Raw genomic sequence first — 19,354 nt, forward strand, 5'->3', positions numbered from 1 at the left:
AAGAAGAAAATTATATATTACTTTATTTACGGCACTTGTTGATTTAATATGTGTAATGCGAAGCTGATGGATTTTTGCCACCCTCTTGGAAATGAAATGTGAATTTCAAGGTCATTCTCTCGTTAAATAAATAATGCACTAGTCTAGCCTTCACTAATATATCACTAGTGTAATTGCCCGTCATTTGACGGGTTCATAAAAATTACATTTAATGAAAAAGACTAAAATTTCAAGATTGTATTGAATTTATTTAATAGAAAATCTCTCAGTGTAAGTCACCTTTACCGTAGAGTTGTAAGAGCCGTTTGAGTTATACCGTTCCAGCAGGCAGAAAGTTACTGAAATGTTTCAATCAAAAATTGGTTTTCTAAACTTTATATTTTCCTTACCTGTGAGAGTGAATAAAACAATATAAACACTTGATTCTCGACTAATCTTTGTTGCAAATGTGCAATTGTAGTAACAACACTAATTTTGATTAATTTTCATTATGAACTATTTGATTATTTAAATTTACTAAGGTCACCTTTTATTTCTTCCATGAAGGAGCATTTTGCTTCTCCATGGGAGAATGGAGAAGCATACATTTATTAGTTTTTTAAAATTCTTGTTATTAAACATTTTTCTTTTAATGATTCTACCAGGGCTTTTCATTCTGTGGAATGAATATGTGATTGTTATAATTGTATTCTCCACTTTGCTTCGTTCTACTACAAAGTTTCAAGTATTTTTATAGTAATAATTACTTTTAATATTTTATAATTATAAGAGAATTTCAATATAATATTCTGAACATCTGCAGTTTTAGTTAGATGTTGAATATTTTCAAGTGAATTTTATGCTAAATTTCAGTTTTCCAACGCCTCCTTTTTAATACGTGTTTTCTCCTACAACATCAGAGTGCAGCGCCACATTAAATACGCACTACAATGGCAATAGTTTAAAGTGATTTGAAGCATGTTTTATTTTCAAAATGGAAATATGGTTTTGGGGGGGGGGGGGGCAGAGCTTTGTGACGTCATATTTGAGGGGGGTCTGACTTTTTGTGACGCCGTGTGACGAGGGAGAGAGGGGGGGGGGGTCAAAATCGGCCAAAATCGCGTGACGTCATTTATGGACGGCCCCTTATACACATATCACGGATATATTACAGGCAAGCATATGCGTGTATGTCGTGCGTACGCATTCACAATTTGCCTGTGCCGACACTCACCACCCCTTAATCCGACGCCGTTGCGTGCCCGGTGCACGTGGTGTCGCTGCAAGTGGCGGGGGCATCGTCGTCGTCACAATGCTGCTGCTGCTGCTGCCCAGTGGATAATGCCGCGCGCGCGCGCGCGTCCATCACGCGTCCCTGGGCTGCACGAATGGGCTCGGGACGCCGGAGGGAGCTGCAGACAAAGTGTCCCCTTGGGGGTGCGGAGTGTAGGGGTGGGGGGTGCAGGGGTGGGTGGGTGGTGGCGTGGGGGGTGCGGAGTGTAGGGGTGGGGGTGCAGGGGTGGGTGGGTGGTGGCGTGGGGGGTGCGGAGTGTAGGGGTGGGTGGGTGGTGGCGTGGGGGGTGCGGAGTGTTGGGGTGTGTGGGTGGTGGCTGGCGTGGGGGGTGTAGAGTGTAGGTGTGGGTGGGTGGTGGCTGGCGTGGGGGGGGGGTGTGCGAGGGGGAGGCTAAGGGGACGGAAGGACAGCAGCGGGATAGGAAGACAGCGGAGGGAGGGATGAGGAGGGTAGGAGATGGGAGGAGAAGGAGGTGTGGCTGAAGGAGGTGTCTCTGGCTGCCTTTGTTGTGCTGTGAATGGGTGGGTGGTAGGCTGGCTGGCTGGGGTAAGAGAGAGAGAGCGAGGGAGGGGGTGGTGGTGGTGTGGACAGGCGTGGGGCTGGCTGTTGGCTGCTGCTGCTGCTGTTGAGGTGGTGGGTAAATCGAGCAGGGAGGGCTGACCAAGTTTAAAAACGCCCCGCTCATCCACGCGGCCTCTCAGGCAGCCAGACAACCGCGGCTGGGCAGGCCCGTCACGCAGTAGGGACCCCGTAGGCGCTCGCTGCTGCTGCTGCTGCGTGTGTCTCGTGCAGCGCACGCGTGCTGGTGTATCGGTGCGCGCGCGTGTCAGCCACCTCTGTAAGAGGGAGGAGGAGTGGGGGGGGTACATGCAATAGGAAGCGCGTTATACACCACCGCAGCACGGCAATACTGAAGTCCTTGTCCACTGCGGTGTTGAGCGGGGCGCCTTGCGCGTCCGTTCTGCGCGCGTTTGCTGGAGGCGGAGGAGCGAGCAGGCGCGTGTAGGAGGTGTTCGCTCCGTGTCGCCGTTCAATTATTCACAAGGCTTCGCGTCTCTCTTCTTTTTTAATTTCCACACTGAAACATATCGACGAGAGGGCGCGTGGGTACGCCGATTGTAATAGCGGCGTGCAGGCTCGGTTGGAGGAGCAGGATTAACAGCACAGCGTGTCTTTGGCTCAACAAATAGGGCAACATCCCTGACACTTCTTATCATTAGCAAATCACACGTAACAACATCAGGCGCAGAGCATTTAGACTCGTCTGCCGAAGAATGATTCGTTAAGAACCCGACAGAGGCTAAAGCCGGACAGCCCAGCCACGTTGCAGCAGCAGCAGCAGCTCGGTCTTGTTTATTGTTTACGTCGGTTTAGACACAAGTTAGTGTTGTTGCTATCGCTTTGTGTAGCTATCGCTTTGTGTAGCTGCATAAGGCAACAACGATTGTGTTCCGATGGCTGTGCGGCTCGCATTCATCGTCGTCGCCATCGCCAGCACGTCGCTGAAGATGCCAGGTAAATTGCACACACGCGCGCAGGCAGAGACAAAGATCCCCCGTGTAGCCTGCACAGACTGTCGGGGCAAGTGCTGTTAGCGAGCAGCACCTATGAAGGCCGGCACAGCACCACGCCCGGCTGCCTTTGTCTCCCCAGGGGCGATGTTTACACATCGCACCAGGTACTCATTTGAGGCTGAGTCGACCTAGGGGAGGCTCAGGACCGGTTCAGATAATCGTCGCTGGGTGTTGGCCGTGAGCGGGAATCGAACTCGGGTCGCCGGGTTCATAGCGCAGCGTCGCGCTAACCGCTACACCACCACTCCCCACACTCACACACAGACGCGCAACACACACACACATCAACGTGCACAATAGCACTTGTGTCACATCATACGCACAAGCATATACACACAAACGAGCCCGCTGCGTTATCGATGTAATGCATGACACGGGGTGTGTAATGTTGAGTCAACAATCGAACGCCCGGACAATGTCACAGGTTGTGTGACTGTGACGAACGAGATACCTGCCCGTGCATGCTCAGGTGTCGCTCGGCACGATAGCGCGCCGTGCAGTGAACTACGTGCGCGTCTTGCGAGTTGAAGATGCGCGCTGTTGTCCAGAGCTCTTCGTGTCTCGGCTATACACGTGAGTGCTCTGTGGTGTGATCCGTTTGTACTTTACGCGCGGCCGCCAGGCCATGCGACGCGGTGACGTGAAGTCATCACGATGATTATCATGCTCTACGGTCCACTCGCGCTACGTAGCGGTGTACACGCGTGTGTTGACATTGTGCCAACATCTTGTGAATGGGAACGGCATTGCAGTTGTCCGTACTGTCGTGTGACGCTCTCGCAATGAAAGCTAACGTGGGTTATGCTTCTTCATGCCGTATGTATTCCACGGCACGTTTTATATATGTGTACAATACATTGTGTGTGTGTATGGTCAGCAAGTGTGAGATGTTACGTTATTGTTAAAATGGTGTTACTCTCGGTGTGTGTATGTCATGTTCACCATATTCGATGCGTCTGAGTCTAACGTTCATGCTGTATATAGACAGCATAGAATACCGTGCTGTTGTGTAACTCGGTGTTGGCCCATATGTAGTACACGCATTACCTTGTGTGAATTCAGCATCGTATTTGTATTAAAGTCGGGACTTCATTTCTCATGGAGTATTTTCCGGAGCTCAGCCCCCGACAGTTGTATGAAGCCATGCATGACGCGTGTACACGTGGAGCTCATTCAGAATGTAGTCATTGGGAGTTTTACATAGCACGGGCACAATATAATGTAGATTATAATGGCTTATAGAACACGTGTAAGTTTACTTACATGATCTGAGTTACAGACTATAACAGTATTTGTTATATTGCTTACACACATTACATAATCCATATAATTGCCTAAATGGGTATAGTAGACTGTGTATAGAATCATTGATTAAATTATGTATGTATTTTTGTGGGAATGTGCCGTGAAAATATAATCCCATGTGCGCGCATCTTGTGAATTGCGCGGCAGTCTATTTGATGTTTGTACCCACCAACTGCATGCAGCCCTCCAGGTAAGGGGTTTTGTGTCCGAGTGAATTCACCCTCAATTATTGTTGCCCACTTTGTGAGTAAAACGTAACTGCAGTACCAGAGGGTAGCGTTCGACATCGAGTCGTGCCTGAAGGAAAAGGCGCAGCCGTGCAATTGCTTGGCTCGTGACACCGCTGTTGGAAGAACCCTTCACGAGGAGGAGCTCCAGAGAGCCTCTCTAGAATGCACTTCACTTACTCGTTATCAGGCATTGCCTCTGCTGGGGTAATGCTAGGTCTACACTGCTTCTTTATCTAATACCGCGTCTCGCACTGCATTTTGTCGAACCGGACTTGATTGGGCTGCAACATATATCCAATACAGTGTATAAGTAATCATAATGACAATCCTTTGTCTATACTGAATCGTGTACTTAACAAGCTACCGTCAAGCACGTATTTGTATTTATTTACAGGGGTGGTCCAGAACATGACGGACGCATTGACTGAGTCAGCTTAGTTTTAGAGAATGTGTTTGGTACTTGCTCTGCTGTCATGTCTGTGACTCATGACGAATTATCCTGACACAGGAAATGAGAAATCACAAATTGTAAGTTGCTTGAGCGAGCATTACGAGGCTCTTAGTCAAGTTCATCGAGTTGACATCACAACCGGGGGGATCCGTGGATTGCCGCCGCAGTACTTTAGGGGCCGCTTAAACGCCTCTCCATGTTATATTTGTCACGGTGGTGGAGGGTAGGGGGGGGTGGTGTTTGACCATACTTCACCCCACTGGTGAGTGTGGGATAGTGAATGGAGCGGCCCAAGATCGTTTCGGATATTACTCGCCACTGATATTATCCATGACCCGGATGCAACGCATGAATATTCGATATTATCCATGACCGGGATGCAACACATTCATAATCAAATAACAAAGGGTTTCGTCTGACTGTTGTGCTTGATACAGTGAATGCACGCTGGACACTACGGCGTGACGTGGCGTGGCAGGCGTGTTTCCAGAGGGCCTCATCAATTCCCACAGACAGCGTCACAGTCAACCCCTGGGGATTCGCGGCAACATCCAATTATATCGCTGATTGACTCTCGCTCTGTGGCTAAACGGCCACGAGAGAAGCAACCTGGGATGCTCGTTTCACAAAACGCCCGGACCACTCATCACGATGCATGCTCGTGCAATGAACGCCTCCTGTCCATACACCGATGATCCATTCAGCATGTTGTCCACGCGAACTCATCGATTAAACTCTGATTATCTTGGTGCTGGCTGTGCGTGCGATCCGAGACTCTGCACGGATTAGAAGAGTGACCCAGGACGCGGTGGGAACAAGATCCTAGAATGATCTGAGGCGTTGTGCCGATACGAGTCACCCAGGAGTGTTATTGCATGAGTACCAAGTCCCTGTCTTCTGAGATGTTGTATGGATAAGGGGACGAGCCACAAGTGGTGGCAGTTTCTTATTATCCGCGTCAATGCCAGACATACTGCGCGTAGACAAATCAGTAAATTGTGCACAGGTGCATAGTAGGAGGAGGGGTTGCCCCTACTGCCAGCACATCAAAACGAGTAAAGATACGTTTGTACAGGGTGATCCAGGTGTTGTGTGAACCTCAGTTAATCCTCCAAAACGTCATATTTTTTTCAAGCAAGATTTATTTAAAACAGAAATGAATATATGCAATACATCTGGACCACTCTAGTACATTCAGCAAACTCGTCTCCCTATGCATCAACTGGTACATCTCTCTGCATCGCCTTGTAGGCAGCCAGATGGCCATGTGACAGACTCACAACCGGCAGGTTGCGAGTTCACATCCCAATGTCTGGTCGACTCGGGCCATCATTCCTTTCTGGTGGATCAAACAAAAACAGTACTCCTTTGTGCGAAGTCAGCATTTGTTGCCATATGGAGACATGTGTCCGCACTACAAACAACGTGACATTTTCACGACTTAGCTCAGAGTCTTCCAAGGAAATGGGAATCATCCATTTGAGCACGAAGACAATTTGGTTCATAATTTCCAGTCATTCTCAATGCACTATTGGATGAGGGCCTCTCCACGCCATGAGCGTTGTTTTGACCATACCTCACCTTGCTGGTCAATGCGGCTTGGTGACAGTGGAGAGGGGTTGGTTTAGACATCGCTCGCCACTGATGCAGCCAGAAATCAATTTCAGGTCGCTGAGTTCACAGTGCAGCACACTAACCATTGCATCACCGCTCTACCTCCTTTGCCTAATGTGATGTGGTTTTTTGCAGTACCTTCGTGTTCATGCATCTGCGCTCTCGTCTCTTAATATTTCGTTTTTCACGGAAGGACCCTTGCACGTATATTCCGTAACAAAGTTTATGGTTTATTGACACGAGCGTGATAAACTTACAGCGTCATTACGTGTGCCCACTGATGACTTGTGCACAGATGCACCGCCTTGAACATGAATTCCATTTTATGGCACGGTGACATGAGCATGAGAATTGAATGCCAATTGCTGCAGCAGCAGCAGCAGCGGTGGCGGCGGCTGTCGTGGTGTTTGTTCGCGGAGGCTTTGAGAAGTGACGACAGAATTCATGTCCAGTCGGTCCATGGAGCTCCCACAGTCGCGCCGAGTTGAGCGAAGTCTCCCCACACTTTTTTCGAGACGTTAAAACTAAATCCCTGCCAGGTTTGTAACGGAGCGCCCGGGACAATTCGGCACACGATTGCCGCACCAACGCAACGATGCGTTCGCACAGCGTGCCATTTACACAGCACGGTCACTGTGAACGCGTGCACTTTTGTGTCCGCGTAAACAAACATTTACATTCGCATTATCCGTCGAAGGTTTCATAATCTGTGAAGAAAATATTTTGCACGCAAAAAAAAACATTCACATTCGCAAACGTCTTTTGACAAACCATCCATTACCATCACAGATCCACAAGGCTCCCTTCCACACGACTGAATCAATCTCTGCGGGCTCTCGCCTGGCTAATTAAAGAACATTAGCACCTGTGCGTGTGACATTAGCTTATCTCCCAAAAGGTGTTCGTATTATACAAGCTGCTAAATGAAAATACAAATTAGGAGCGCGGGGGGAGGGGGCAGATGTCTGAGAGCTGGACGAGGTGTCCTAAAGAGGTGGCTTTACAGAACACCTCTAAACTCATCTTCTTGGTTCTTTCGGTAAAGTCACGTAGAAGGGAAGTAATAAAATAATAAAATAAACATAATAAAATAATTCTCACGACGTTTCGGCCACAACGCAAGCAGCCGTTCTCAGGTGAAGAACAGGTCTGTCGAGAAGACGGAGTTTCAGACTTTGTCTTCTCGACAGTCCTGTTCTTCACCTGAGGACGGCTGCTTGCGTTGTGGCCGAAACGTCGTGAGAATTATTTTATTATGTTTTTTTTTGTATTACTTCCCTTCTACGTGACTTTACCGAAAGAACCAAGTAGATGAATCCCTGCAGTCACGAAAGCTTTAAATCGAAATTTAGCCTCAAAACTCCTCTAGTCGACGGCTGGCTGGTGATGAACACTGTCATCGGTAACATTGACAACACAGTGTCTCGTGGTGTGTCCCACGGTGTCCCGTATCGTGTTGCTGCGTGCCGTGTGGTGGCGTTTAAACTCACAGTGGGCAGTGTCTGGAGATTAAAACATTCATGGATGGGAGGGGACAGACACCTGCCCGGGCTAAAGTGTTTACGCTCTGTCAACTCTGCTCATGATCGCCGATCTACAACAATCTTAACCCCCCCCCCCTGTCCTGCACTTCACACGGTGCTTGCTCGAGTGTCAGCGCATTCACGTTGCTTGTACGTTTGACCAAGCGTCTGTTTACTTAGTCACACGTTGATTTCGCCGATGTGTTGAACGTTGGCATCTCCGAAGCTCACCGGCTAGAACGGGTGTCTCCTGGCATGGGTATTCACCCAACGAGTCACGCTGCTTTATCACATTCTTTACATCACTCGCTCGCAATGTATGGTTAACGTCCACTTGGGGAAGTCTTCATCCAGCAGTGGATAGATCACGCCTGATTAGTATCATTTGGTAATATAAGCAACGTGCTTGTATTGGTGTTGTTTTAATCATATACTGAAAATGTATTGAGAGTACTGTACGTGTGCGTATTGTTGGTTAGTGTTTATACGTTTCTTGTTGAACTTACACATTACAGATGAAATGCATGAATACCTTTTTTTAAACGGTTGTGCTGGATGGTCAATATTTATCCAAATTGTGTTCTGGAGAACTTGTGAATTCATGCAACTTTTCCGCTTGAGTTGCTCTCAGAGCTAAACCATCTGCCCGGACCTCACAACAATTACCCCCGCGTGCTGTGACAAGCTTTGCAAGTGTACATCATAAATGTAGAAGCATTCAATTTTTCACGAAGAAAAATAAATAAATCACAATTTCTAATAGGGTAACTGGTGAATACGCTATTACGTGCGTTGATGAAAATAGAAAATAGGAATACAAATATAACATTTGCAAAAGTATCTAAAATAAGTAGTTCCCAGCATTTACGCGAATTACAATAATACGTGGCACTGAAAAGCGAGGCTCAGTTGGCATGAAAGGCTTGCTTTAGAAACTAGTGTGGTAGAATTCTATAAGCTTCTGTTAGCCGTTGCTAGGCACACAGCATAACTGTGCCCTCTTAATAATTGGCAGTACAGCTTTCAATTCAGCTCCACCAACTACAGCAGCTGGACAGCGCCTCTCCTCCCATCCCATGAGACTCGAAATACTTCAAAGTCTGCGGAGTCTCATTTGCATCTCTTTGCATTTTGGAGCATTCCTCGCCAAGCCCATTTCCCTTGCAGGAGTATGTGGGGCCGCAGCAGCAGGAGAGCTCACGCACGCGCGAGCCGCTCAGACCGCCACAGACGCACCAGGGACAAAGTTGGTTTCCACGCCATCCCATGAATGGGCCAGATGGCTCGAGGGTGCATTGTATTTTGTGCCGAAACGTCGTCACGCTTCGCTGGCGCTCCAGCAGCAGCAGCAGCAGCAACAAAAAAAAGAGACAACTTTAAAAGCTAAAAACGGAGTCGGGTTTACTCGGTCAAATTGAAAGCCTGACTGACAGGCCTCCCTTTTCGATTCCATGTCCAGGAGATAAAGGGGCCAATGCGGAGTTCTGCTGGCCACGAGAGGGCTTTAGGAGAGAGTTTGTTGCAGCTTTGCGATTTCTACGTTGAAGGAGCGTAGACTGCAGAGGTTTACTGCACTTTGAAATCTCGATTGAAAACTCAATACTTTAGAACTTATTTTTCTGTTTAGTTTGTTGTCCTTACCATATAGGGTCATAGTTTGGGATGCATGGCCACAATCGCACTGTGGCTTGTCTTTAATTTGCAGGCCTTCCATGAAGGTATTAGACTCTGCAACATGCTAGACATGAACACATTTTGCTAAATATTTAATTTGCGTTTGAATGCAAGTATGTATACACACGCGCGTGCGTGTTAATAGAGGTGGTCGTTGAAAGCTGAGTGCTGCTTCCCATTGTCAGAGGCGGTGTTGAGTTATGTTGCATTGCAGTATTCCACGTGCCCCCTTCTTAACAAATACGCACACTCGTTATTACTTTGAACATTGGCCTATTTTCATTAACAAAAACATGCAAGACTATAAAGGTGAGTGGAAAATAACTCATTGTAAATAGATTATGTACACTCATAGTAAGTGCATCGAGTAAAGACTACCCACAGGCAAATGCTGTTGTCAGCTGTTCATTTGATTTGACAAAAATTCAGTCCTACAGAATGTTAATCGACTTCAGTTGTGTACCTGTATACAGTGTCGTATATGTAAAAAAAGCACACATCCAGTGCGCGTGCATTGGTGAACACACGCAGGTTAATTACATGGTCAGGCAGGACGCGATGCTCGAAGGGATGACGACAGTGGTGAAGAATGATAATCGAGTGTCAGCCAAGGAATGGAACAGGATGGCGAGATGTTAACTCCCTCGTCTGGTATTCAGGATGTTCCGTGGTTTCGATCCCGACCCTGAATGTCTGTGTAAAGACGACTCCCACGCACGTGTCTTGAGATGGTTTCTTTATTAAGGAGCTACGTGCTCACACTCGGACAGGCGGAGACCCCCACTGCAACAGCCCCGAGTCTCCCGCGCGTCTCCCTTATATACAGTCCGAGGCCACGCCCCCATTCCCGAACCTTCTCGCTGGTTCTAGACCGCTCGCTCCACCGGCAGACGCTACCGTCTTCTTACGTCACCTGGCTACGCTCCCATTCTCGATCATTGCCGCAGCCACCAATCCACTCTTACTGCAGGCTGACTCCCCTATCATTACCTCCCATGGCCACTAGTCCATTCACACTGCAGGCTGACTCCCCTGTTATCACCTCCCGTGGCCACTAGTCCTTTCGCAATGCAGGCTGACTCTCCTGTCATTCCCTCCCGTGGTCACTAGTCCACTCACACTGCAGGCTGACTCCCCTGTCATTCCCTCCCGTGGCCACTAGTCTATTCACACCGTAGTTTGACTCTACTGTCATTAGATCTGTATATTTGGAGTTTGCGCGTCTCTCTTCCTGTGGTCGCGTGGATTTTTCTCCGGGTCCTCCGGTTTTTTTTCTCCATTTAGAAACATGCGTTTAGAAATATGGTTGCGATAATTTCCACACGATAAGCCGTTGTGCTATCATGTGTGGCCAGGTCGCTTCTGAAAAAGAGCTGTATAGCTCAGTGGGGCCTTACCTGGTAAAATCAAATAAAAAAATGTGTAATAGTTTACTTTAGAATGGATCGCAGAGAACGTCCAGCGAAGGAGATGGAGCAGTGAGATGAGTTGGTGTGCAGGTGCTGGGATGGATTTTTGCATCGCGGTATCATGAGAAATGGTGGCAGCTTAGCGAGTTGCATTCAAATCTGTGTAAGATGTACAACCATTCATTTAATCTTAAAATCTGTGATAGATGTACAACCATTCATTTAATCTTAAAATCTGTGTAAGATGTACAACCTTTCATTTAATCTTAAAATCTGTGTAAGATGTACAACCATTCATTTAATCTTAAAATCTATGATAGATGTACAACCATTCATTTAATCTTAAAATCTGTGTAAGATGTACAACCATTCATTTAATCTTAAAATCTGTGTAAGATGTACAACCTTTCATTTAATCTTAAAATCTGTGTAAGATGTACAACCTTTCATTTAATCTTAAAATTTGTGATAGATGTACAACCTTTCATTTAATCTTAAAATCTGTGTAAGATGTACAACCTTTCATTTAATCTTAAAATCTGTGTAAGATGTACAACCATTCATTTAATCTTAAAATCTGTGTAAGATGTACAACCATTCATTTAATCTTAAAATCTGTGTAAGATGTACAACCATTCCTTTAATCTTAAAATCTGTGTAAGATGTACAACCATTCATTTAATCTTAAAATCTGTGTAAGATGTACAACCATTCATTTAATCTTAAAATCTGTGTAAGATGTACAACCATTCATTTAATCTAATTAATTATGAAATGCCCGACGCCTAATATAAAGGCAGCGTGTTTCGATCCCAGCGTATCATCACTTAGGGGCTGGTAAAATAAGTACTACTTTGTTAGGAAGTCAAAAAGTGTTTGTGCTATCAAGAGATTTGTCCCTGTCAAGAGAATGTGGAATTAATGCCATTGGCTCAGGCCTGCCGGTGGTGGCGAGCACCACGGAATGCTCATTCGGGCACGAGCACGTGTTGATTGACTTTTTTTGTTAAAGACAAACAAATCAACTGGGATCCCACCTCGTGAAATATAAGTAATATTAAAAAAAAACTTTTTTTAAAGCAAGCTTTAATGAAATGTACCCTACTAGTAATGGAATAACTCCACGACTCCAGGAAGTGGCCCCGAAGCTTGCCATAACGTAAGGAGCCGTGGCCAATTACAGCCAACGTCAGTTGAGCGTGGACAATTAGACCCAAGCCGAAACATAACATGTAAAAAATAATGTTTAAAGATATAGATTTTTTTAAAGATCGAATATAGTATTGTCATCAGTATGACATACGTATACCAAGTTTGCAGTCGATACCACATTGGGAAGTGGGTTAAAATTGAGTTAGAAGATTTGACGATACGACAATAACAGACAGAGTGAGTTAATAGAACGCGTGTAATAAAAAGACGCTCAATTGTCAAATGGCAAGATGGCGACTTACATGTGGAGTTGCGTTGTGTATCAAATTGAATCGATCACCATTGTCTGACCTGTGAAGGTGTGGCCCAGAATGTTGCGTTCGGGGGGGAGGCGTCCCTTGCGGCTACTCTTTTACAAAACTAAGTCCCTAAAGTGCCACAATGTAGTTGTACTTTCAGCGCATTTGCGGTCAGAACTGTCCATGGAACGCGTTCTATTTCCCTGAGCCCGACTCACAGAACCCGCTCGCAGCTCGTCTTATTATAACCGCTTGAGCGACAGCTTTAATTCCTGCGCAATTTCTTAATTACCGTTGTTGTTGTTGTCTAACCCCTCATAAATGCGTAATGATACATTAAAGAATAAGCCCGAAAAAGGGCGGCTTTGAACCGACCAGCGCTGTGCGCGCGCACAGCGTGTGGCATTGACTCGTGCCGATAGCCCAGCAGCTTCTCTGAATTATAGATGCGCAAAGGGGGGGGCGGGGGGTGGGGGGCTGGAGCCGGGTGGGTGGTGGTGGGGGTGTAATGGGGACCTTTCACGCTAAAGCGTGCAAATTTCGGAAGCCAGGAGTTGAACGTTGAGAGGAGGTCGTCTCTGCTGTGTTTACGGTGGCCCACCGGCGTGCGGGCGAGCCTACGAATATTCGGAGGAGTTTGCGTTTAAGCTCGAAAAAGAATCGTGCGACAGGGGTCACACCTCGCCCCAGTGTCAACAGTGCGCCACCCAATTTGCTGCAACGTAAAAACTATATTGTAAGCAGGTGGGCTGACGCTAATCCAGCCTTGGCAATGAATTAAAGGCACAATCTGTGAATTACCTTATGCAATACATGAGCCACTACAAGGACAAATATCCATCCCTCCCCCCCCTGTATAGCCTTGACAGACTTTGTGGGGTAAGTGTGTGTGTGTATGTGTGTGCGTATGTGTGTGTGTATGTGTGTGCGTATGTACGGAGCGGTAGTGTAACGGTTAGCGTGCTGCGCTATGAACCTGGCGACCCGGGTTCGATTCCCGCTCACGGCCCACGGCCAACACCAGTGACGATTATCTAAACTGGTCCTGGGCCTCCCCTAGGTCGACTCAGCTTTAAATGAGTACCTGGTGCGGTGTGTAAACATCGCCACTGGGGAGACAAAGGCGGTCGGGCGTGGTGCTGGCCACCCACCCCCTCGTGTACCGTTCCGACCTTCATAGGTGCTCGCTAACAGTACTTGCCCCTACAGTCTGTTAAGGCTATACGGGGGATCTTTGTCTTTTGTATGTATGTACGTTGAACTTCTTTCGCACGGCACGTAGCCCACCGTGCTAATCCGAGGTGCGGCGGGGTCGGGGTTGGTGACACCACACTAAACACAAAATGCAGTTGCAAAGAAACGAGTTTTCAATCGAGAGAATGTGGACACGCTGTGCGACGCGCCAGCGGTCATGAGAAATGTCCTCACAGGCGCTCATCAAAAGCGGCTGTAAAGGTGATGTTCTGATGGCAAGAGTCCGCCCCCTCCGCCAAACCGTTCATTATCGCCAAATGTCACGCCATCCGTTTATTTGTGTGTGTAATGTACATCACGCCGTCACGCTCAGCTGAAGAGCGATTTTGATTAATATTTGCTCTTTAAAGCTTTCCAATTAATACTCTCTGGTTCTTTCGGTAAAGTCACGTGGATAGAAAAATAATAAAATAAAACACGACGTTTCGGTCGCAACACAAGCGGCCGTCTTCAGGTGAGAATTTTTTTTTTTGAAAATGTTTGTACTTGAGCCCTTTCCTTCTGTCTGGTTGTCCGTGTGACTGGTTGTCCATCTGTAACGGGTGGGGGGACCAGTTTGTTACTCTCACACAGCTGATCCAACACGAACCAGACTGTAGCGTAGAGTTGTGTTGCTATGCGGAAATTATCCCATTGAGAACCGGCCAAACGGATCAAAGGGTTTCTCCCAAATCCATGAGATAGCAAAAAGTACTAATTTCAGATACGCAAAAATAATTTTGCCCTGATGGTTACTGGTTCATACTGTTCGTGAAATATTTCTAAAGAAAAGAAAAACATGTTGGAAAGTGTTAAACAATGCACGTGTGTGCATGATTTGACCAAAATTGTTGCAATGATACAGACTGTCGTTTTTTCTTTTACATGTATGTTTCCAATTACATCCCAGTTGGGCTATCAGCAAATGTCCATTTGCACCAGCATGTGACAGGGAACGGACCCAGGAGATGGTCACGTGACAGAACACTCTAGACCTCTTCATACACACAATGGCCCACCCCTTTTAATTCCATGCAAAGATTATCAAATGTCAATAAAACTGATCTCAGAGTTAGAATAAGCCAAATTGACCGTATATCATAATTTAACGTGATGTTTTTTACAATGTTTTTATTTATTTTGCACAGTCATTGGTGGCCGTGCTGAGAACATCAACTCACTACTCTTTGCAACTCAGCTTAATCAAGAGGCGGGCTGCCTGGATTCAAACCCAGGCTTTTAGCGGTGCCAGCTCAGCGTTCTCTCCCCTGAGGCGCAACGGCAAGGCCACGTGACCGGGCAAAGGGTAAACTTGACATCAAAATTAACCCTGTCCCTCCACATGGCTGTCTAGCAACATTTTGTACCTCCACAAACGCGGGTGTCAGCGCCTGCTTACGCGTTTGTTGAAGTCAAGGAACTGGAAGGCTTTAGAACCTCTGCTATGGCCTGTGAAGCGAGCGCTTACTCAGTCAGTCAGCAGGCGTTGAAGGCGCAGAATCTTGGGTGATTAATGTTGACCATGAATATTTTTGCTTTGTGAGCGAGAGATGGACGGGCGGATCAGGTGGCTTATGTGTGTGTGTCAGGGTGCCTATGTCAGTGTGGCAATGGTATACCTGAGTCAGCATCTTAGACAGTGCCGGATTATCGTATTAGCAAAAGTTGCATATGCTACGGGCCCCGCACTTTCAAGGGCCCCGCGCTAAATGCTTTAAAGCTATCAATTCCGGTTCAGTGATTCTGCACGTGCTCTATTACTCTAGTACTATACTGCCTTCAACTTTTATGAACGACTGGGTGTTTAAGGTTAGCGATTTGTCGTATTATCTGGCTGTATAGCAAGTGAAAAAATACAATTACTCTACTATCCAAGTTAAAACTTTGTGTTTTAATATTTATGTGTTTTTTTATATTTAGGGCCCCTTAATAACATATGCTACAGGCCCCAAACTAGCTTAATCCGGCACTGATCTTAGAGGGACAGAGATCACACCGAAGACTTATATTCATGGCCGTTGCACAATCAAATTAACACGTTCCTTCGGAGTGGGCAGGTAGGAACTTAGTTGGACAGCGCATTCGTGTACGACAGACAAATAATCCCTGGTGGGCAGTGTGGAACCTGTTGTTCCTACCTGTATGAAAGATAACTTGACTTGAGGTAGCCAGGCAGCCAGCCAGGTAGCCAGCCCCCTTAACTATCTGCCCCTCCCCCTTGCTTAGGCACCTCCCCTTTCCCCCCTCCCTCAGGCCCCTCCGCTGACCCCCCCCTCCCTTAAGCCCCTCCCCTGACCACCCCCCCCCCCCACATATCCTTAGGCTCCTCCCTTGAGCCCCCTTCCCTTAGGCCCCTCCCCTCTCCGTACCCGGCAGTAGGTCTCCACCAATCAAAGAGCTGTTTATATTATTTATATATTTATGCACGACAGACAGACAAAAAATCCCTGGCGGGCAGTGTGGAACATTGTTCCTACCTGTAAAATGTTGTTAGTTGAGGTGGCCAAGTGGCCAGAGTACTGAATTGGCGCTGCTGAGATGCTGAGTTTGAGGTATGGGCAGGCGGCTGCCCGTGGTTAAACTGGGATCTCAGGTGTAACGCGTTAATAGTCTCAGTCGGGTCACCAACGACTGCACAAAATGCATCGCTTTAAATGTAACTTTACAATTAATATGAGCATTTAAATATTATTTGACTGTCATTGGATGAATGTAACTCGGTGGAAGGGCGGGTGGGAATGTGTTACCCCCCCCCCCCGTGTGGATAAGAGGCCATTTGAGGAGATCTCAGGAGTAGTTCTTTTAGATCTACTCCTGCGAGTCACTCTGGAGCAGGCAGGTTGATGCAACTGCGGTGCGACAATTTGTAGTGGATGCTTCGTCTCGTGATGTGACGCTGAGAGCATAATTGGAACAATACTCGGAGAGCGACAGACTTTTAATAATAATAAATAAATCTTTGTTTGGGGTATCCAGCTTTGAGGGTCCAAAAATGATATTTTACAGTGAAGCATCCTGGGATAACCAGGGCAGCTGACACCCCCCCCTCACTCTAAGACTGGCAATAGAGCTCTTATGACGCGGACCTCAGAATACTTCCTCCGAATCCCAGGCCAATCGGTGTCAAGCAAAAGTAAAACGTTTGCGTGGTGAGAAACCCAGCAAGGGCGGTGACAATGAATCCGGTCAGGACACAAGCACGCATTTTGTTTACGCCAACCGGTGTGTCAGCTGCTTGCCCAATGGCTCGCTGTTGCCAGATCGACAGATAGCAGGACTTAATATTTATCACGGCGGCGAAGCCTCCGCTTTGAATCGTCCCACGTAAAGCGCCGCGTATTACGACGATGTGTCCTTGAACTGTAACGATCACCAGTGCCGACCTAAAGTCTGCGGCAACTGTTTTATGGTGACGTTGGCTTACAACGCAGGTCGTTGTATACCGCCATCGAGCTAACGGTTGCATGAGGTGTTGCGAACGCCGCAAGCTTTGAGGTCAGCAGCGCCAATGAATATTGATGAAGTGGGACCAGTTGTGAAAATGCTAACTACATTCTAACATTGACACATCATGAGTACACAATTTTTTTAATGATCATATAATCGCACAAGTCTGTTGAGTTCGTTGAGCACGGAGATATCTCTGACGATCGGAGGCTTCTCCACTGGCAGCGAAGAGATTGGCTCACGGCCAGGTTCCTGGAGAGTTATTATCACACCGCAGGTTCGTCAGAGCTGCCAGTGGCTGGGTGAGGATTTCATCCAGCAGTGGATTGACCATGGACGATGGTGAAGAGGTTTTTTTCTCCCCGTTCAGTCTTCCCTGAGCTCTCACACTCGGTCACGAGGGTTGATGTTTTGGGGAATTAGAATTTTGGAACGTCGTGAGAATTTTAATTGTTTAATATTTATATTATTTTATTATTTCCCTTCTATGTGACTTTACCGAAAGAACCAAGAATATTAATTTGTCCATTGTTTTAAAAAAAAAATTCGTGTGAAATCTAAATGTCCAGAGAGAACACATGCAAGCGAAAGAACAACGTGAGAGAAAAGTCAGTCAGTGTGGCAGTGTAGGAAGGTCACGATAGCCACGCATTATAAAGTTATCTAGGGTTCATCATTAGCATTATTTATCAAAAAAACATCCCTCACCTTACAACAAACGTGTTTATTTCACTGCACGAAACAGACTCGCAAATGAGTTTCATAACGCGTGGACAAGAAACAAAGACGCAGGAAAGCAGGCGGGATTCCCTCATCGAAGCAGTTTAACATTTGTACATATCTGAACATCACACAAGTACTGCATATCGATATTCAGCAGCATGCCTGTTTTACAACAATGAAACGGTCCATGAAAAGGAACACTCGGACGCGAAACAAGAGAGGGGTGCCAGGTGGGTGCCATGGTCCGTGTTGCATGAATCGCTACTTATCTGCTGTGGCCGCAGGCCATGCGTGGATATGAATGTTTTCTAGTAACAACAACAACAACAGCAACAACAACAACAGCAACAACAGCAACAACAACAACAACAACAGCAACAACAACAACAACAACAGCAACAACAACAACAGCAACAACAACAACAGCAACAACAACAACAACAACAGCAACAACAACAACAACATGCCTTTGCCAAGACAGCCTCCAGTCTAGATTTCACCTTTGCACACACATCTCAGTATACAATTATATGTATCTACAGTAACGTCATCAAAAATCGTTTCGTAATGAATCATCCAGTTCTAATACAACGTTTACCAACAAGGCCACGACCCATCCAGTTGCGCGGCTGTGTAGTGTGCAGGCGGTGCAACTGCACCGAGGCCTCATGGGGCAGAGTGTCCCAGGCGCTGGGATAAGAAGACGGGGGTGGGGGGAGGGGATTGGACAGAGCCCCCCCAACAGAATCCTTGCTGCAGGGCCCCATGCCAACCTCGCTGTGCCAATGCCCTTACCTGTGTACACCTGTGACCAGCATTACCCTCAACGTGCCCTATGTTGACAGCTATCGCAAACTAAGCGGAGTTGAGCCTGGTGACTGCTTGGACGGGAGACCGCCAGTGAATATACCCGGTATTGTTGAGGTGTGTAGGACAATGGCAGTACGACAATTCATTCTTAAATCTGTCTGTGCGGAGATTGGAGTGTTTATCCCTGGATGTGCGTCGGGTTTTTCCCACCCCAAGTAGCCAGGTCTCCACCCACATGCAGTCAAACACTCGGGCATGGCATTGACCAAACATCCCAAACAGAACCATCCTGATCTTGATTTGAAGCTTTCGTGACTGCAGGAATCCATACACTCTTTGGTTATTTCGGTAAAGTCACGTAGGTAGAACAAATAACAATAAATCACAACGTTTCGATCGCAACAACAAGCGGCCGTCCTCAGGCAGAAAAACAAATCCAGCAGTGGAACTTTTCTACCTACGTGACTTTACCCAAAGAACCAAAGAGTTAAGAACCATCCTGACTTTTGTGTTTTTTTAAAGGTGCATTAAGGATTTCCCGAATAAATATCTGGCCTCATAATCATGACTGCAACCTATTTGCTGTGCTGCTCTCTACGGCCGTCGTGTGGCCCCTCGTCCCGTGAGACGGGAACGT

General features: G+C 46.8%; 1 protein-coding gene across 3 annotated transcripts in view; it reads left to right on the forward strand.

The window, feature by feature from the left end:
- The first annotated feature begins 1,892 nt into the window (after nt 1-1,892).
- The window catches only part of LOC144729472 (receptor-type tyrosine-protein phosphatase gamma-like), a 153,751-nt gene continuing 136,289 nt past the window's right edge, over nt 1,893-19,354 (forward strand). For all 3 annotated transcript variants that reach the window (XM_078609792.1, XM_078609793.1, XM_078609791.1), the window contains exon 1: nt 1,893-2,788. In XM_078609792.1, the coding sequence (XP_078465918.1) occupies nt 2,728-2,788 (61 nt within the window). In that variant the 5' untranslated portion in view covers nt 1,893-2,727. The remainder of the gene's footprint in view (nt 2,789-19,354) is intronic.

The sequence above is a fragment of the Lampetra planeri genome, chromosome 32 (genome assembly GCF_965212315.1).
Source record: "Lampetra planeri chromosome 32, kcLamPlan1.2.h2, whole genome shotgun sequence".
NCBI lineage: Eukaryota > Metazoa > Chordata > Hyperoartia > Petromyzontiformes > Petromyzontidae > Lampetra > Lampetra planeri.